Genomic DNA, 20,809 nt, shown 5'->3' on the forward strand with positions numbered 1-20,809 from the left:
TATTCAAATATTTTGGATTTTGTGACTACGGGAGAAGGTGGACAATACAATGTTGAAAATGCTCCCAATGACAATTACTTTTTTTTTTCTTGTATAATAATTTAATCATTAAATTTTTTCTTATAATCTTAAAAAGTATTTACAGTTCAAAATTAAACTATTATTCGTATAGTTCGCATTCAAAACTATACGAACGAAAAAACCATCATCTTTGTAAGCATAAATTCTCCAACCCTATTTTCATGTCTAATAACTTTTGAGTAATAGAACCATCGTGGCTTATCAATATACCCAATTCTTTTAAATAAATCTCATAAATTTGTGGTAGTGATTTATCTTAGAAAAAAATGATTTTAAAATTTTGATTGAGCTCCATTATGGTATAATTGGTATATTTGTAATTTTTGAATTCGAGTTATGGTGTTTTTTTTTGGTAGGAAACACCACCAATTTAGACGAGATCGATCAGTGATACAATCATACCAGGTCAGATTTAATTATAATTAAAAAGCTGCAAAATAACCTAATTTCTTGCTATAACCAATTTCTTATCGATCAGTTCCACAAATCCAAGTCAAATTTCTTATCTTGGTTTACGCCCGGTTTGTTACTCTCACTTGGTTCAGTCATTAATCATAATCGTAATCGTTAATCAAAACCCATAATCATTAAAACATTGAAGTCATGTAATTCGCTAATTATTCTTAGAAATAAAGTGTAATTTTTTAATTATTCTTGTAAACTGCCATTAAATGATTTTTAAACAACACTTTTTTCCAGATAAGTAAAATACATGATTTAGAGAAAAGAATCAGTTTTGGATTTGGTTTTGAAAGATTGGTTTGGTTTAATTGAAGAAACACTCTTCAAACGGTCATATAAACCCACACACACACAAAAAAACGGTCATAACTCATAACTCCCAAAAAAAAAAGAGAGAGAGAAGCGAAATGATCGCATAAGACTTAGTGGCCAAGCCAAATAGATCTTTTTATATAAATCAACAAACGTATTGAGTAGCGAAGAAATCAAACAAACGTAAAAGCCCAACGGTCAAAATTCAAAATCCGGCGAAGAAATTGAGAAACGAAGTTTTGAAATAGAGAAGTTAAAATCGTCGAGCCACCGATCTCAGCGAAGGGGAACGAAGAAGCGATGTTGGAGAAAGATCTCAGTGGAGAGAAGACGATGTTGGAGAAAGAGAAGAACGGAGAAAAGGACGAGATCGTGTTCGCCGGAGATGCTGGGTTGGTGAAGGACTCCTTCAGAAGGAGCCGAATTCTAAACAATACTCGTGAGGATTCTTTTTTATAGATTTTTGGAGGCTTTTTTAAGTTCCTGTCGCTAAGGTAATTGAATTTTTTTTTTTTTTTGGGTAAGCGATGTTTGGTATTTGTATACTACTGAGAATTGAGTTTTAGGGTTAATTCACGTACGGGGGAGTGAAGCCAAAGATCATTTCGCGCAGACCTATTACAGCCCGGCCGAGTAAAATCGAAGATTTATAACTCGAGGAATTTATGTGCAAATATCTCGGAATTTATGACTATGAGAGAAGATGTAAATGCTCCCAATCACAATAATTTTTTTCTTGTATAATAATTTAAACATAAATATTTTTCTTATAATCCTAAAAAGTATTTAGAGTTCAAAATTAAACTATTGTTAGTATAGTTTTATTATTCATATAGCTCGCATTCAAAACTATACGAACAAAAAAACCACATCTTGGTAAGCATAAATTCTTCGATCCTATTTCCATGTCTAATAACTTTTAAATAATATTACCATCTTGGCTTACCATAAAAATACCAATTTTTTAAATTCAATCTCATAAATTTATATTTGTAGTAGTGATTTATCTTAGAAAAAATTGATTTGAAATTTTGATTGAGCTCCTTTATGGTATATTTGGTATATTTGTAATTTTTAAGTCGAGTTATGGTTTTTTTGGTTGGGAAACACCACCAATTTAGACGAAATCGATCATTGAAATACAATCATACAAGGTCAAATTTAATTATAATTTCAAACGTATCAAAGGACGGGTGTTGGCTATGTATGTTGCGGATGGTGTCATGATGGTATATGTGTTATTGGTGCGTGGATAGATTACAAAATTTATCTCTGGTACTTTCAAGGGGTACATGCAGTTCTCGATCTAAGTATTGTGCATCCTAAGCTTTCTGATAATGTGATGACTACTGATGGGAAGTGGATAACCGTGGGAATTGTAAAAGTTGTTGTATTAGTTAAGACATAAGCATGGGTGAAGCAACAGAAGCTGATATCAGAAGAAGACATTTTGATAATACCAAAGAATGATATAACATCTTACACCCTTTCTGGAGACATTGGCTACATACTGATATAAAACGTTGCAAAATAACCTAACTTCTGTCTATAGCCAATTTCCTATTGACTAGTTCCACAAATCGAAGTCTAATTCATAATCAATTTCGTTGTGAGTTTTTGTTTAGTCCCGGCTTTTTATGATCACTTGGTTCAGTCGTTACTCATAATCGTAATCATTAATCAAAACCCATAATCATATTTCATAAACATAATACTCCATATTCAATTTGATATCTTGTGCGCCTTATCCAAAAACCACCTCTTACCATTGTGATTGGTTTACAATCTGAAAATTCACAGCGAAGAATATAATTGGCTAATAAAAATAGAACCTGGTTTAGATTACAATAACCGGAGTGAGAGGTAACCGAAGAAGGAAACATAAAAATTCCCCGGTCATCTACATTCACATAGGCATGACAAAAAGCTAACATTAACCGTATTTCTAACTGTAACCGGACCGTTTATAAACCGTAACCAGACCATAACCGTATAAAGCGGTTAAAACTGTAAGCGTTAACCGTGCTAGTAAATTTGTTACGGTTAAAAAAAATACTAACCGTAACCGTTAATTAACTGTAACCGTAATAAACCGCTGGTTAACCGTATGGCATGACAAATATTCAATTTAATTTTTTAATGATTTAAATATGCGGTTAACAGAGCGGTTAACCGGTTAACCGCTCTGTTAACCGCATATTTAAATCATTAAAAATTAAATTATAATTATAACTGTATATAATAAAAATACACATCGAATGTTTGGATAAGATTTTAACCTTATTAAAAGCAATTTAACAAATTGAACTCGTAAGAAATCAAAACATTTCATACTAAACTATTTATAATTTTATTTATGTGTGTATATGATGTTGAGTTTCTCAGTTTTGATCCAATACCCTGATTTAACTAATTTACTATAAATATTTAAATCATGAATATTTTGTACTTGTAAAATAAATATTACTAGGATCGGACCCGCGCTACAGCGCGGGGGAATATTTTATAAATATACGATTTTTAATTAACAAATTAAAATATGTTACATTTTTATTTTTACTTCATGCTCATTCATAGTTAGAAGCATATTGGTCATGTTTATAATTATTTAAAACCATTGTCCAAAATATTTAATCGATGTTGTATGTTTAACACTTTTTTATCTATTAAGTATAATATAAAAATTTATGAAAATATATAACCAACCATCTTAGATTTAACCAAAATATTTAACCAATCTGACTTTATTTTAATAAGATTTTACCTGAATGAATTTATAATAATATTTTCTTTGTCCATTGAGTAATATATATCCATTTTGAAAATTCAAATTGGAAACATTCAAATTGGAGTATATTAAAAGAAAGAAAGTTGAATTGAATTTTCATTCTAAATTTGTATTATATATTTTAACATAATAAATTAAAAATCAGATCGAAGGTGAAAGATTAAAGGGGAATTTCAAAAATACTCCTTTTCATATACCTCTTTTTAAAAATACCCCCTTTTCAAACTTTATCAAAAAACCCACTAAAAATGTTGAAATTTATCCAAATATGTGTGTAAGCTTATAAATATATACACAAATTACCTTTATATATGTCTAAAACTTTATACACCTTTCATAAATAGCGTAAAAATAAATTATAAAAACCTTATAAAAACCTTATAAAACCCGTATAAACCCTTTTAAAAACCTTTTAAAAACCTTATAAAACTTATAAAAACGATTTAAAACTATTTAAAACATTTTAAAATATTTGTATCGAATCTCCCAATAGTAGTTATTATATAGAAGTACCTTAAAAACTATATAAAACTTTATAATTTTTTATATTTAAAAAGGGGTATTTTTAAAAAGGGGTACACCAAAAGGGGTATTTCTCAAAAATTCTCAAGATTAAAATTTATAAATAACATGGTATGATAATTAAACTAATATGAATAACATGATATATATATATATAGCATTTTGTAAAAGAGCTAGGCTTGGAGTATATTTTGAGTTGCTGACTGTATGATGATCGGTAAATGATTATGATTAAGGGAAATTTACATATTTCGCAAATATTTCGTTTGCATATTTTGCTAGCTAATTAAATCGTAACAATTGAGATTTCATAGTTAGAATATAATCACAAAGATTTCGGAATAGTTCACTAATTAGGATATCTTTTTGGCGATTGATATCTTGTTTTGGTAATATTTAACATAAATTCCTAAAAATTGGCATATGTTAATAACTACTTAATACTTTAATCGGTTACCATTTTCTTAACATAAACTTACCATTTTCTAATATACTTAATCGGTTATATCCATACCCGGATTTTTAACCCAATTGAAAGTATCCAATACATCAATTTCGGGTATTTTAGGATTAATTTTGATTTTGACCCGACCCATTTCACTTTTGTACTTCTCTTTTACTAATATAGAGATTTCATATATTATTTTATTATTATTATAAAGTTAAAAATATAAGATTTTGTCTCTAATATTAATATTATAATAATTATCAAATAACTGTAAACGTAATTAACCGTAACCATATATAACTGTAACGGTCTTAACCATATATATAGTAATTAAAGTTATGATTAAAGAAAATTATAATCGTTAACCGGTAGTTAATTAACCATAACCGCATTAACCATAACCGTGGTGATGCCTACATTCACATGTCTTCTTCATCACGTAACTTGTTATCTTTTTTGCCCCGCGCCCCTATATTTCTATCATCTTTGCAATTTCGTGAACTAGTACTAGCCTATCAATCTCCTGCTTGGATCGATTGGTTTAATCTTTTTGTCTCCATCTTGTTAATGTTTCGAGCTGACTTTGTGCTAATTATAGATTTTGAACGTTTTGACTTGTCTTGTTCTTGTTAATGTTGTAGCTTACACTTTGAGATTTTCGTATTTTGATTCTGCTGATTCCAAAGTTTCTGTATGATTCATTGTTATAAGTCAATTCTTATAGAGTTTGCAAGATATGGATTGAGATAATAAGCTGACTAATTGTGTCACAGGGTTAATTTGATTCAAGTCTTTGTAATCAAGACATCTAATTTGTAGTATTTTTTTTTTTTTTTTACCACCCATAGCAATATATTAAATATTATATTTTTATAATTATCATTAGTTGTATAATTTTTTTTTTTTTTCTTAGTAAATCAATTTTATTTTTAAACAGAAATGATACAAAAGTATATAAGTAAATGAACATTTGTATCAACAATAATACAAAAAAAAAATTAGTACTTTTCCATGTTATGTCAATGTACCATAACTGGACCATTACCTTTTTATTTTATATTTGTAGCTTCACTGGCAAGCAAGTGATATCGTATATCAAAGTATAGAAAACTATTAATTTATGAATCTGGATCTGAATGATCAGAGTTGCCATTTAATGTAATGGAATTGTTTTTTATTTTATTTTTATGATTTATAAGAGAAAAAAATACAGGATAATCTACTGAATTAACTATTAAAATTATGATTGATTACTTGATCATAAAAAAAAGAAAAAATAATCAGAGAGAAACATGTGTTTTATTTAATTAAACACTCACATGAAATGAGAGGTTCTCAAAGTCAATCAAATAAGAAAAAAAAAATCGCTAATTTTTAATACTAAAACTTATCCTTTAGTTAATTTAGTCTCATAACACATGCTCTATGTTATTAAAGAACAAATGATAAGTTATAATATGAACAGTTCTAGTGTCACACTCACAGATCTCGATAGATTATTCAAAGATACTTAGCATTTCGAAAGTCAAATGTTTGAAACATATATTAAACTTTGTTTAATTGAAACACTAAACTCGTGAGGAAAAGGACAACACAAATAGAGACAGAAAATAATTTATATAAAGCCTCTTTTGATTCACTGATAATCTTTTATCATTTCAAGAAACAAAATGGGCAAAACCATAGTTCTCTTAGCTTTATTTCTGGCTATAGTTTTGAATGTGCAGACAAGTTTTGTCGTTGCAGAGACCAAGGTACTCCTCATTTATGGATAAATCTCTGTTGATAGTGATAGCTAGAGCTAATACTGTTGTTTCTTTGTGGTCAATAGGTTTATGTAGTTTATCTTGGAGAGAAGAAGCATGATGATATAGAGTCTGTCACTGAATCTCACCATCAGATTTTGTGGTCACTTCTTGGAAGGTATGATACAGAACCTCTACATAGGAACTTTAGGTAGACATGTTTATGTCGGATAGATCGAAGATAGTTTTACTTAGTTGATTGTAATGTTTCAGCAAAGAGGCTGTCCAGGATTCAATAGTGTATAGTTATCGACATGGCTTCTCAGGCTTTGCAGCCAAGCTTACTGAGTCCCAAGCTCAGCAAATTTCAGGTACACTTCTAGAGTTCAACTCTTCTCTGTTTCTTGACTTAATATAGACCAAATGGTTATTTCTTGACTTGTCTATTGAGAATAGAGATTCCGGGAGTAGTACAAGTCATACCGAATGCATTATACGAACTGACAACAACTAGAACTTGGGATTACTTGGGCTTATCTCCGGGTAATTCACAGAGTCTCCTACAAAAGACCAACATGGGAAGTTCAGTAATTGTTGGAGTCATTGACACAGGTATGTGCATAAAGAAAACATCTTTAGTTTCTTAAAGATATTTTTACTGATAGAAAGAATCAAAATCATTGATACAGGAGTGTGGCCAGAGTCTGAGATGTTTAATGACAAAGGCTATGGACCTATACCGAGCCGTTGGAAAGGCGTCTGTGAATATGGAGAACTCTTCAGTCCCTCGAATTGTAACAAAAAGCTGATCGGAGCGAAGTTTTTTATCGATGGTTATTTTGCTGAATTTGGAGTAGTGAAAACAACAGAGAAACCTGAGTACATTTCCCCAAGAGACTTTCACGGTCATGGCACACATGTTGCCTCAACCGTTGGTGGTTCTTTTGTGCATAATGTAAGCTACTTAGGCCTTGGAAGAGGAAGTGTGCGAGGCGGTGCTCCTGGTGTCCAATTAGCAATTTATAAGGCGTGTTGGCAAGATGGAACATGTTCAGGAGTAGATGTTTTAAAAGCCATTGATGAAGCTATACATGATGGTGTTGATGTTTTGTCACTCTCTTTGGGACTGAAGGTTCCTTTATATCAAGAAACTGATGTGAGGGAGCTGACCTCTGTGGGAACTTTCCATGCAGTAGCAAAGGGTATTACTGTTGTAGCTTCAGCTGGTAATGATGGCCCTGCTGCTCAGACTATTTCGAATGTCGCTCCTTGGATCTTGACCGTCGCTGCAACTACTCTAGACCGTTCTTTTCCCACAACCATCACTCTTGGGAACAATATCACAACACTGGTATATTCATGACTAAGAGAATTACAAAACAATCTTTTTCTCAATCCCTTTTGCTGAAGATTTATTCTTTGCTTAATTTAGGGTCAAGCAATCTTTGGTGGTCCAGAACTTGGTTTTGTTGATCTTACTTATCCAGAGAAACCACTTATCGGGTAAATTCGAATCACCTGTTAATGTTTTGTTTTGACTATATAATCTTGATATGGTATATATGGAACTTGATGCCTTGAACTTGCAGTGACTGTGCTGGTCTTGCTGCTAATCCCAAAAATACAATGGAAGGAAAAGTTGTGTTATGTTTCACCGCAGATTTAAGCTCTGCGGGTTTAGTAAATGGTATTATCGCAGTAAAAAATGCAGGTGGTCTTGGGGTAATCATTGCAAGAAATCCAACCCACCAACTTATTCCATCTCGTGACTTCCCTTGTGTTATGGTAGACTTTGAGCTCGGAACTGACATTCTTTTCTACATACGATCCACAAGGTACCTTTACCAAACTTTTCACCATCTCTTTGACGAAAAATTTTCATGGATGATGTATCCAAACATCACGTTTTGGGTTTTGTTTTGCTAGTTCTCCCATTGTTAAGATACATGCTTCAAGAACACTTGTGTCTTACCCCGTGGCGACAAAGGTAGCGACGTTCTCATCAAGAGGACCCAATTCGGTATCTCCGGCGGTTCTTAAGGTATATCAACACCTTTAATACATATCCAACACCTTATGATATAAAGTTTTTGATGACTAAAAATCTTTTGTAATGCAGCCGGATATAGCAGCACCTGGTGTGAACATACTAGCAGCTGTTTCTCCCAATAGTTCTATCAGTGATGGAGGATTTGCTATGACTACTGGTACATCAATGGCCACTCCTGTTGTTTCAGGAGTTGTAGTGCTCCTCAAGTCATTACACCCTAATTGGTCTCCTGCTGCTATCAAATCAGCTATTGTCACTACAGGTTAATTATGATAATCTCTAAGCTTTGTTTCATAGACTTTTAAAATCAATTAAAGAATAACATATTGATCTTGTGATCATACTTATTACTGCAGCATGGAGAACTGATCCATCGGGGGAGCCTATTTTCGCAGACGGGTCAAGCCGCAAGCTAGCTGATCCGTTTGATTACGGAGGAGGCCTCATAAATCCAGAAAAAGCTGCAAGACCAGGTCTAATATACGACATGACCATTGATGACTATGTCTTGTACTTATGCTCTACTGATTACAATGACACATCCATTTCCCAAGTCCTCGGAAAGACAACAATATGTCCTAACCCGAAGCCTTCTGTTCTTGATCTTAACTTGCCATCGATCACAATACCAAACCTCAAAGACGAAGTCACTCTCACCCGAACCGTCACTAATGTTGGACCTCCCAACTCAATATACAAAGTTGTGATCGATCCTCCAATGGGTGTTAATATGATCGTGACACCAAAGTGGCTAGTGTTTAACTCGATGACCAAAAAGGTTTCTTTTAAAGTGAGAGTTTCGACAACGCACAAAGTTAATAATGGCTATTACTTTGGAAGCTTGACATGGACTGACAAAGTGCACAATGTGGTCATCCCAGTATCTGTAAGAACCCAAATCCTCCAACGGTACCATGATGAGAACTGATGTAGGCGATGTTAAAAGCATCTTTAATTCTTTATGAAAAGCTCCCTAAAATATATGGCTACAATATGTGAAGCATAATGCTGACGAATAATAATATTGTGTGTTCTTTATTCATCTGTAATTCCGTAGAATGGTCATATACTCATATTATATGACTCATATATGCACACACGAGATCAGTCCTCTCTTTACAAAATAAAAAGGTAGTACGTTTTTAACATTTATCAAGAGTATGTAGTTACATTCAAATGTTATTACAAATAAGGGAAATTTAAAATACATCCTTTTTAAGAAGGGATTGAAGATAGGCATTAAGGAAAGAATATCAAATACTAATTTATTCAATTTAATTAAACTAAAAAAGAAAATATATTATTTTATTTTTCAAAATAAATAACCAATCAAAATAAACATAGAAGATTTGATAACTAGTTTCTTGATAATCATTATATTTCACCATTCATCTTTTTATGATTATATTTTGTGAAACAAATAGCTTATCATATCATTCATATAATAATAAAAATGTAGATTTTTTTCCGCATATGCTATAATTTGAATTTTTTAAATTTCTAACGGGTTATAAATTCAAAATTTTTAGTAATATGTTTATTTGAACAAACATATATTCAACAATTAATTTGAATAAGTAACAGGTCATAATTTAAATATTTATATTCAGTTTCATGAAATGTATAATTTTATATACTACAATAATTTTTTAAATATTTAAATTTGAAACATGTAAAATATTATAGTTAACTTGAGAATTTTTTTAAATATCATAAAAAATTTTGGATCAAAAAATTAAAAATTAAAAATATTCTGATTTGATACTTTTACACAGATATATTTAAATATTTATTGCAGATGACGAGTTAACTGTAATGTATTATATGATAGAATGCGTTATGATCCTTATAACAGATGGCGAAAATAATTAAAACTAAAATAAAATCACGATTTTTTAAAAAATTTCAAAATATATAAAAATATGCAGAAAATAAAATACAACATGTTAGCACTGATAGTCTGATACTAATCTAATTTAGAGTTATAATAAGTTGCTGCATAAGTATAAATATAAAGGTTGATAACTCTATAGTTCCCAAGTGTGATTTCCTTTAGCTGTCACAGGTTCAACATTAGATTTCCTTTAGCTGTCACAGGAGACTAATTTTACTTGAATAGTAAAAAAGGACGACGACCATATTGACTCCAGCAAAATGTGAGAACAAGGATGAAATAAGATAAGACCGACAAAACCAATGACGAAACTTAATGACGCAAATCAATAATGCAACCCAATAATGAACGTCCTAGCTAGTATATGAAGGCATGCATTTGCTTCACTCCAACTCGAACCACATTATAACTTTTGCTCTCTCTTTTGAAGATATATAGAGGATGGGCAATATAAGCATTATCATCGCGATGGTTCTGACTATAGTTCTGAACCTGCAAGTCAGTTTAGTCTTTGCTGAGACCAAGGTACTTAGCATTTTAGATTAAGCAACATTACCATATTTATTTAACATTGAGTAATGTATTTGTTGCTTTGTGAACAAGTACAGGTTTATGTAGTTTATATGGGAAAGAAGATACATGATGATCCTGAGTCTGTCACTGAATCTCACCATCAGTTGCTGTGGCCACTTCTTGGAAGGTGTTGTAATTCTACAAATGGGATATATATATATATAGTCTACAATATACAAAAGATTATTCAAAATATTTCATTTCAAGAAGATGGATTTTTCAAGTTTTTAATATACTTTAATTAGTGTTATGATTATGAAATATAAACTTAAAATAACAATTTTGAATACAATTGATTTAGAATTATGAAAAATTAATCACAAAATAACGCATTTATAATAATGATAATAATAAATGTGTTAAAATGCTAAAAATTTGGATCCATTAGGAACAAAGAGACTGTTACTTGATTTTTGTTTTTTTGGTCTATACTACCTTTTTATCTTCTTCTTTCTTCAACACAAACATCTCTTTCTTTTATTTTGTCGAACATCACCACAAAATCTCACTACTCCGACTTACCACCACCATCAATATGCCGAATCTCGCTAATTTTGACTCACACCACCGTCATATTTTTAAAAATATTTGTCGACATTTTCATTTATAACATGCTATTTTCCTTAAATTACACTTGATAATAGAAAATTGCTCTTTTTAACACGATTTTTTTCGTATTACACGTTATTTATTAAGGTCACATATGATTTTTTTCAAAAACATGTTTTTAATATAAAAAACGCATTGTTTCTCCAAATGTCACGCTTTTCCTTTCACTATGACATAATATTTTTTTTTATTAAATGGCATTATTTTTTAACAAATTACAATGCGCTGATGCATCTTTTGTCATTTATTTGAAAACAGTTTTGATTTCTCACATCACTGGAAAAACGTGAGTTTCCAAAGTTTTCTCACACATAGCTATTTTCTTAATTCTTTTGAGTCAAAGCTATTTACTAATATTACCCTAATCTATAAATATATACAAATAATATTGAGAAGAAATGTTTTTTTTTTAATTAATTTATAAAATAAGAAAGAAAAAGACAGAAACAAATATTCTGAAAATAAAATTTTGTCATGTGTATTTTAGTAAAATTTATAATGATTAGTTAATTTTTTTTTTTTTTTTTGGAACACAAATGATAGTTACTTAATTGTCATGTTTTCAGCAAAAAAGCAGTCCATGGTTCAATAGTGTATAGCTACCTACACGGCTTCTCAGGTTTCGCTGCTAAGCTCACAGAGTCACAAGCCCAGCAAATTTCAGGTACTTGCAAAGTGGAACACTTCTCTGTTTCTGTAGTTATTTTTCTGAACAAACCAATTTTTCCTACGAGAACAGAACTCCCTAATGTAGTACAAGTCACGGCGAATTCATTATACGAACTTACAACAACAAGAACATGGGATTACTTGGGCATATCTCCGGGTAATTCGCAGAGTCTTCTAAATGAAGCGAAGATGGGAAGTCCGGTCATCGTTGGAGTCATCGATACAGGTTTGTGTCTATGAAGCAATACTTGTTATACTCAGCAAAGACATTTTTATTGATAGAAACCATCACATTCAGGTGTGTGGCCGGAGTCTGAAATGTTTAACGACAAAGGCTATGGACCTATACCGAGTCGTTGGAAAGGTGGATGTGTATCTGGACAATCATTCAACGCCTCGATCAATTGCAATAGAAAGCTGATAGGAGCGAAATACTTTGTTGATGGCTATGTTGCTGAGAATGGATTCTTGAACACAACAGAGACCCCTGAGTATATTTCCCCGAGGGACTTTAGTGGTCATGGCACGCATGTCGCTTCAACCATCGGTGGTTCTTTTCTGCCTAATGTAAGCTACTTAGGCCTCGGACAAGGAACTGCGCGAGGAGGTGCTCCCGGTGTTCATATAGCTATTTATAAGGCATGCTGGCTTCAAGGAGGGACTTGTTCTAGTGCTGATCTGTTAAAAGCAATCGATGAAGCTATTCATGATGGTGTTGATGTTTTGTCACTCTCTGTGGGATCGGGTTTTCCTTTGACAATAGAAACTGATGTGCAGCTTTTTGCTATGGGATTATTCCACGCGGTAGAAAAGGGAATTCATGTTGTAGCTTCAGCTGGTAATAATGGCCCTGTGGCTCAGACCATTGGCAATGTAGCTCCTTGGATCTTGACGGTGGCTGCAACTACTCTAGACCGTTCCTTTCCCACAACCATCACACTTGGGAACAATATAACAATACTGGTATGTATATTCATGCATGACTAAAGAACTTAAAATAAACTGTTTCTCAACTTTAAAATGCTCTTGAGAAGTTCAATTGTTTTTGGTTAACTGGGTAAAATTATATAGTCTAAGTGGAATTGGACAGAATATATGTCGTATAGGTGGAATTGGACAAAATCTAAAAGTCTAGGAGGAACCTAGTTGAAACACTATATCTAAAGATCTAAACCCTTTTGCTGAAGATTCTTCTTTACTTAATATAGGGTCAAGCAATCTTTGCTAGACCAAAACTCGGGTTTGTTAATCTTACTTATCCAGAGAGACCACTTTCCGGGTAAGTTTGGATCACCTCTCTCATGTTTTGACTCTATATACACTTGATATTGTGTGTTTGGACTCTGATGTCTTCAACTTGCAGTGACTGTGCTTCCTTGGCTAATCCCAACAATGCAATTGCAATGAACGGAAAAGTTGTGTTATGTTTCACAGCAGACTTGAATCCCCGCTCTGGGGCTGTAGTAGATGCAATAACTGCAGTAAGTAGTGCAGGTGGCCTTGGGGTAATCATTGCGAGAAACCCCCGTTGGGTTAACCCAACTCATACCCTCCCATGCGTTACGGTAGACTTTGAGCTCGGAACTGACATTTTGTTCTACATACGCTCTTCAAGGTATTTTCACCAAAACTTCACTGTTTCTTTAATGAATGAAGACTTTCATGGATGATGGATCCAAATGTGTATATATTACCACACTTTTTGGGCTTCGTTTTGTCAGCTCTCCCATGGTAAAGATAGATGCTCCAAGAACACATGTATCACATCCCGTGGCGACAAAGGTAGCATATTTCTCATCAAGAGGACCCAATTCGATATCTCCAACGATTCTTAAGGTATACCACTTGCTTCCATACCTATCCAACCCCTTGAGATTCTAAGAGTTTTTTATGACTACTGCAGCCGGATATAGCAGCACCAGGAGTGAACATACTAGCAGCACACAAAAGAGAAGTTGTTTTTAAGTCAGGGACATCTATGGCTACTCCTGTTGTTACAGCAGTTGTAGTGCTACTCAAATCATTATACCCTCATTGGTCTCCTTCTGCTATTAAATCAGCTATTGTCACTACAGGTTCTTACCATCTTCAAATTCATTGTTACAATGATCAAAATAACATACTGATCTTAGGATCACATTTTGCATTGCAGCATGGAAAACTGATCCATCGGGGGAGCCCATTTTCGCAGAAGGGTCAAGCCGCAAGCTAGCAGATCCTTTCGACTACGGAGGTGGCCTCATAAATCCAGAGAAAGCTGCAAGACCAGGTCTCGTATACGACATGACCATTGACGACTACATCTCATACTTATGCTCTGCCTATAATTTTAATGATGGCTCCATTTCCCAAGTCCTCGGAAATAAAAAAACTTGTCCTAACCCGAAGCAATCTGTTCTCGATCTAAACTTGCCATCCATCACAATACCGGACCTCAAAGACGAAGTCACTCTCACCAGAACCGTTACTAACGTTGGACCGTTCAACTCAATATACAAAGTTATGATCGATGCTCCACTCGGCGTTAATATGACCGTGACACCAAATACGCTAGAGTTTAACGCTATGACCACAAAGGTGTCCTTTAAAGTGAGATTTTCGACAACACACAAAGTCAATACTGGATATTACTTTGGAAGCTTGACATGGACCGACAATGTGCACAATGTGGTCATCCCAGTATCTGTAAGAACCCAAATCCTCCAACGATACCATGATGAGAACTGATGTATAAGCCAAATGCATATTTGTGAAAAGAACTATTGTTATGTTTAGTTATGTGTAAAGCATAATGCTGATGAATAATACATACTATTGTGTGGAATTACGTAACTTCCATAGATAAATATTCCTGCTAAACTTCCATTCCATGTACTATATAGTTTTGTCACTGGAAAAGAAAGGTGTAATAAGTCAAATACTGTATGATTATACATTGGAAAAAAAGGAAAATAATTTGTTAAAGTTTAGTATGTCATTCAATTGATAATATTAATGGAAAACAAATAATTCAGATCAAGACCTAAATTTAAAGACTGAAAATTTTTAGAGTTGGTAGAATATTTTAGATCTTAAAAAGATTTTTTTTTTTTTTTTTATATATAAATCGAATTAGTATTTATATTGGATTCCATTTCAGAAAAGACATACACATATGACAAAATCGAATTAGAAAGACTGTACTGAATTTCAAAAAAATAACTTCTAGTGATATCCACTTGAGGTTGACTTATATCAAAGATCGTTTTCCGTCAAGCGTAAAATAAAATTATACATAATAGTTGAAGGGATCTCTATCACTTCATCTCATGCCTTATTGATTATTTATTTATTTTAGTTAAAAAAAATGTAAATCATGTAGTATCTCTTTATTACTGAATTGATATATGACTTATTAATTGCATATAGTCTACAAATATAAATTCATGAACGTAATTATGATTTAGTTTTATTGAAATAGAAAATTAATTAATAACCTAATGGAATTTATTTTATCTTTAGATTATTATTATTATTATTATTATTATTATTATATACACACACACGAGTAGCTGTAAAGAATTTTAGTTGAAAATTATAGTTTGTTTATTTTTTGTTGGGACAATTCTAAAAATACCAAATCAAGATTATTTTTCTTTATTTATTTTAAAAAATTTAAAGGTAGCAATAGCGTAATAATTTCTTCATTTTTTACTTTTAGATAATAATTGTAAATAAACAGTAGACTATCAATTAATCAAGATGATTAACACTAAATTATAATCTCATTCAGTCATGTAAAAACTTGTTTTTAAAAATAATTTTTTTTGCTATTTATGTAGTAAACAAAAAATTGTGTTATTTTTGGAAAAAAAATATTTAATATATACTATCTAAGAGAACATGCCGGTTTTGGCCTAATATAAAACCAAAAAAAAAAACATATAGCTGGTTGATGCATAAGTATCGATACAAAAGTTGATAATAAGGACCCGTGATATCCTAGCTGGTTACTAGATTTTCTTCAGGCAGTCACACAAAAAATGAAAAGAGATTAAATTTTTACTTGAATAGTAAAAAGCCCGACGACCATAGACGACTCCAGCAAAATGTGAGAACAAGGATGAAATAAGATAAGACCAATGACGAAACTCAATGATGCAACCAGTAAAGAACATTTTAGTATATAAAGGCATGCATTTGCTTCACTCTAACTCGAACCACATAACTATTGCTCTCTCCTAGAAGATAAAGAATGGGCAAGATAAATATTCTCATTGCAATGTTTCTCACTATTGTTCTGAACCTGCAGATCAGTTTAGTCTTTGCTGAGACCAAGGTACTTAGCATTTTAGATTAAGCAACATTACCATATACATTTATCATTGAGTAATATTGTTGCTTTTGTGGACAAACAGGTTTATATAGTGTATATGGGAAAGAAGACACATGAGGATCCTGAGTCTGTCACTGAATCCCACCATCAGTTGCTGTGGCCATTTCTTGGAAGGTGTGTGATTTATTAGTAATTATACAAATGAGATTATATATACTAGTTGATAACCCATGCTATAGATGAGAATATATAGAATATTATTTAGAATAATATTGTTAAAAAAAGATAACATTTTTTCAAGTTTTGAATCTTTTTTTATATATACATTAGTTATTTATTATGAATTGTGAAACATTTTTTTTTTTTATATTATTGGTTTAAAGTTACAGAAAAATAATGCAGTTATATAAAAATATTGTTAAGAATAAGAGGGTATTACTGAGTACTTAAAGTTAATCCTCTACATATATATTATAAGATAGTTTTGGTGCTAATGTAACAAACTCACAATTATTTTCAGAATTTTTATTTATTTATTTATTTCAGCTATTGTATTTATAGATACAAATTTTATATTATGCATAACTTTGCAATAACTTTATAACCCAAAATATTTACTAATTAAACAACTGTAAGTTAAAAAAAGAATAAATCATAACTGTGTGAAATTAAATCTACGTACAACTTTTGTTGATATAACTTTACTCTATAGATATTTTAAACAACTAATAATAAGTTAATAACTGGATGGAACTTAATTATAGCAAATAACTCTCCAGAATAACTTGTCCAGAATTTTCTTCTGAAACATATATCAAGATCTATATGACTATATACCGTATTTGGATTCATAATTTTCTCTTAAGATTTTTCTCTTAATTTCCCCTTTAAAACCCTTTTTTTAATAAGTTAATCAAATGTAATTATCTTAATATGTAATAAATTATATAACATAAGATAAAAATTTTAATTTGGTCACTTAAATATCATTTTTTCTATAAAGTGTAACGTTATATTAAATTCAACGAAAATAATAATCTTTTGTATATATGTTTCGTTTAAAATTTTTAGCTAAAAGAACAATGGTTAGTGAACTGAAACCAAATTGTCATGTTTTCAGCAAAGAAGCAGTCCATGATTCAATAGTGTATAGTTATCGACATGGCTTCTCAGGCTTCGCTGCCAAGCTCACAGAGACTCAAGCCCAGCAAATTTCAGGTACTTGCAAAGTCAAACTCTTCTCTGTTTCTTGACTTTGAGTAATGCCCAAGTAGTTACTTTTCTGAACAAACCATTTCCCGTACGAGAACAGAACTGCCTGAAGTAGTACAAGTCGCACCAAATACATTATACGAACTGACAACAACTAGAACTTGGGATTACTTGGGACTGTCTCCGGGTAATTCACAGAGTCTCCTACAAAAGGCCAACATGGGAAGTTCTGTAATTGTTGGAGTCATCGATTCAGGTTTGTGTCTATGACAATGAAGCAATACCTTTGATTCTATCACATACATTTTTATTGATGGAAACCTTTCAAATGCAGGAGTGTGGCCAGAGTCTGACATGTTTAATGACAAAGGCTATGGACCAATTCCTAGCCGTTGGAAAGGCGGCTGTGAATCCGGAGACTCATTCAACGCCTCGATCAATTGCAACAGAAAGCTCATAGGAGCAAAATTTTTTGTTGATGGCCTTGTTGCCGACAAAAGAATCTTGAATAGAACACTGATAGCAGATTACCTTTCCCCGAGAGACTTAAATGGTCATGGCACACATGTGGCCTCGACTATTGGTGGTTCTTTTCTGCCTAATGTAAGCTACTTAGGCCTCGGAGAAGGAACTGCGAGAGGAGGTGCTCCCGGTGTTCATATAGCTATTTATAAGGCATGCTGGCTTTTAGAAGGGACTTGTACAGATGCTGATGTCTTAAAAGCAATTGATGTAGCTATTGATGATGGTGTTGATGTTTTGTCACTCTCTTTGGGATCGGGTGTTCCTTTAACAATAGAAACTGATGTAAATCTGATGGCTATGGGATTATTCCATGCGGTAGAAAAGGGAATTCATGTCGTGGCTGCATCTGGTAATAATGGCCCTGTTGCTCAGAGCGTTTCGAATGTTGCTCCTTGGATCTTGACGGTGGCTGCTACTACTCTAGACCGTTCCTTTCCTACAGCCATTACACTTGGGAACAATATAACAATAATGGTATGTTCATGCTAACTGCTGAGTGAACTGTTTATCAATCCCTTTTGCTGAATATTTCTTCTTTGCTTAATGTATAGGGTCAAGCAAACTTTGCTGGTCCAGAACTTGGTTCTGTTGGTCTTACTTATTCCGGGTATGTTTGAATCACCTATTCATTTTATGACTATATAATTTCCTTGAGATTGAGTCTTTCGAACATGATGCCTTCAACTTGCAGTGACTGTGCGAATCTCTTGGATAAGCCCAACAATCCCATGAAAGGAAAAGTTGTGTTATGTTTCACTGCAGATTTAAATCCCCGCTCCAGGGCTGTAACAATTGCTAGAGCCGTCGTAAGTAATGCAGGTGGTCTCGGGGTAATCATTGCAAGAAATCCCCGTTCGGTTAACCCAACTCATAACTTTCCATGCGTTACAGTAGACTTTGAGCTTGGAACTGACATTCTGTTCTACATACGCTCTACAAGGTATCATAACCGAAAAACTTCACCGTCTGTTTGATATAGACTTTCTAAGATGATGGATACAAACATATATTACTACAATTTTTGTGTTTTGTTTTGAATTTTGACAGCTCTCCCAGTGTAAAGATTCATGCTCCAACAACACTTGTTTCACACCCAGTGGCGACAAAGGTAGCATATTTCTCATCAAGAGGACCCAATTCGATATCTCCAGCAATTCTTAAGGTATATCATTTGTTTCCATACCTATCCAACCCCTTGAGATTCTAAAAGTTTTTAATGGCTAACTTTCTGTTACTGCAGCCGGATATAGCAGCACCAGGAGTGAACATACTAGCAGCAGACAAGGACAAGGAAGGAGTTGTTTTTAAGTCAGGGACATCTATGGCTACTCCTGTTGTTTCAGGAGTGGTAGTGCTACTCAAATCATTATACCCTCAGTGGTCTCCTGCTGCTATCAGATCGGCTATTGTCACCACAGGTTCTTATAATCATCTTCAAATTCATTGTTAGAATGATCAAAATATAATATTGAACTTGGGATCACATTTTACATTGCAGCATGGAAAACTGATCCATTCGGAGAGCCCATTTTCGCAGAAGGGTCAAACCGCAAGCTAGCTGATCCGTTTGATTACGGAGGAGGCCTCGTAAATCCAGAGAAAGCTGTAAGCCCAGGTCTCGTATACGACATGACCATTAATGACTATGTCTCGTACTTATGCTCTGCCTATAATTTCAATGACGTCTCCATTTCCCAAGTCGGAAATATAACAGCTTGCCCTAACCCGAAGCAATCTCTTCTCGATCTAAACTTACCATCCATCACAATACCGGACCTCAGAGACGAAGTCACTCTCACCAGAACCGTTACTAACGTTGGATCCGTCAACTCAATATACAAAGTTATGATCGATGCTCCAATTGGTGTTAATATGATCGTGACACCAGCTACGCTAGAGTTTAACTCTATGACCAGAAAGGTTTCTTTTAAAGTGAGAGTTTTGACAACGCACAAAGTAAATACTGGGTACTACTTTGGAAGCTTGACATGGACCGACAATGTGCACAATGTGGTCATCCCTGTATCTGTCAGAACCCAGATCCTCCAACGTTACCATGATGAGAATTGATGTAAACAAACTTAAAAGCATCTTTTATGAAAAGCTGCTCAAGTACTATATTTTTGTTCTGAATAATATGTAAAGCATAATGCTGATGAATAATATTGTGTGGATTGTGTTGTTTATTCATATCCATCTATAGATTATAGAATGGTCATATAGGGCACTCACGAGCGACCTCGTGAGCTTGGAGGTGACGACATAAGTAGAAAAATTAGGAAACCTACTTGAACGTTATTGAAAAGAACATACAAGTTAGTTCTTGATAATAATATGCGACATACTTGAATGTTATATTGAAAAATTTGTGAAGGTTATTTTTCTATAAGTAATGTGTGGAAATGAGTTATATTTACTTTGTGGTTTGTCGATCGATACTCTTCACTTTAAATTAAACTTTTGTGTTTCATAAAGTTTCACAAACACATGAATGTGACACTAAGCACCGAGTCACTCCAAAGTCGTGTTTCCAAAGTTGTAACTGATAAAAAAAAACAGATACCTATATAACCTCTTTTGCTCATTCACAATCAACAGAGGACA

General features: G+C 32.9%; 3 protein-coding genes across 3 annotated transcripts; all 3 read left to right on the forward strand.

The window, feature by feature from the left end:
* The first annotated feature begins 6,283 nt into the window (after positions 1-6,283).
* On the forward strand, positions 6,284-9,507 carry LOC17884435 (subtilisin-like protease SBT3.10). The gene is made up of 10 exons (XM_006287057.2): positions 6,284-6,367; positions 6,445-6,536; positions 6,632-6,729; positions 6,815-6,970; positions 7,048-7,709; positions 7,791-7,861; positions 7,948-8,193; positions 8,285-8,399; positions 8,478-8,670; positions 8,765-9,507. Exons 1-10 carry the CDS (start codon positions 6,284-6,286, stop codon positions 9,334-9,336), a joined length of 2,289 nt encoding a protein of 762 aa, XP_006287119.2. The 3' UTR covers positions 9,337-9,507.
* A 1,224-nt stretch (positions 9,508-10,731) lies between these two features.
* Positions 10,732-14,970, forward strand: LOC17881581 (subtilisin-like protease SBT3.10). Its single transcript, XM_006286396.2, has 10 exons — positions 10,732-10,827; positions 10,911-11,002; positions 12,051-12,148; positions 12,224-12,379; positions 12,452-13,116; positions 13,362-13,432; positions 13,517-13,768; positions 13,875-13,989; positions 14,057-14,228; positions 14,306-14,970. The coding sequence occupies exons 1-10, from the start codon at positions 10,744-10,746 to the stop codon at positions 14,878-14,880; spliced, it is 2,280 nt and encodes a 759-aa protein (XP_006286458.1). The 5' UTR covers positions 10,732-10,743; the 3' UTR covers positions 14,881-14,970.
* Positions 14,971-16,268: 1,298 nt separating this feature from the next.
* LOC17881664 (subtilisin-like protease SBT3.9) lies at positions 16,269-20,393 on the forward strand. The gene is made up of 10 exons (XM_006286392.2): positions 16,269-16,471; positions 16,551-16,642; positions 17,589-17,686; positions 17,781-17,936; positions 18,015-18,679; positions 18,757-18,812; positions 18,897-19,145; positions 19,253-19,367; positions 19,446-19,623; positions 19,704-20,393. Exons 1-10 carry the CDS (start codon positions 16,388-16,390, stop codon positions 20,273-20,275), a joined length of 2,265 nt encoding a protein of 754 aa, XP_006286454.1. The 5' UTR covers positions 16,269-16,387; the 3' UTR covers positions 20,276-20,393.
* The last annotated feature ends 416 nt before the right edge of the window (positions 20,394-20,809 follow it).

This window comes from Capsella rubella, unplaced genomic scaffold (assembly GCF_000375325.1).
Source record: "Capsella rubella cultivar Monte Gargano unplaced genomic scaffold, Caprub1_0 scaffold_6, whole genome shotgun sequence".
Classification (NCBI taxonomy): Eukaryota; Viridiplantae; Streptophyta; class Magnoliopsida; order Brassicales; family Brassicaceae; genus Capsella; species Capsella rubella.

Bases quoted from the DNA above. Each gene is read 5' to 3' on its own strand.
- LOC17884435 (XM_006287057.2), top strand. From the start codon at position 6,284: ATGGGCAAAACCATAGTTCTCTTAGCTTTATTTCTGGCTATAGTTTTG. The intron at 7,710-7,790 runs GTATATTCATGA...TGCTTAATTTAG, and splicing joins GGAACAATATCACAACACTG to GGTCAAGCAATCTTTGGTGG. The intron at 8,671-8,764 runs GTTAATTATGAT...TTATTACTGCAG, and splicing joins ATCAGCTATTGTCACTACAG to CATGGAGAACTGATCCATCG.
- LOC17881581 (XM_006286396.2), top strand. From the start codon at position 10,744: ATGGGCAATATAAGCATTATCATCGCGATGGTTCTGACTATAGTTCTG. The intron at 12,380-12,451 runs GTTTGTGTCTAT...CATCACATTCAG, and splicing joins CGTTGGAGTCATCGATACAG to GTGTGTGGCCGGAGTCTGAA. The intron at 13,990-14,056 runs GTATACCACTTG...TGACTACTGCAG, and splicing joins TATCTCCAACGATTCTTAAG to CCGGATATAGCAGCACCAGG.
- LOC17881664 (XM_006286392.2), top strand. From the start codon at position 16,388: ATGGGCAAGATAAATATTCTCATTGCAATGTTTCTCACTATTGTTCTG. The intron at 16,472-16,550 runs GTACTTAGCATT...GTGGACAAACAG, and splicing joins TAGTCTTTGCTGAGACCAAG to GTTTATATAGTGTATATGGG. The intron at 17,687-17,780 runs GTACTTGCAAAG...GTACGAGAACAG, and splicing joins TCAAGCCCAGCAAATTTCAG to AACTGCCTGAAGTAGTACAA.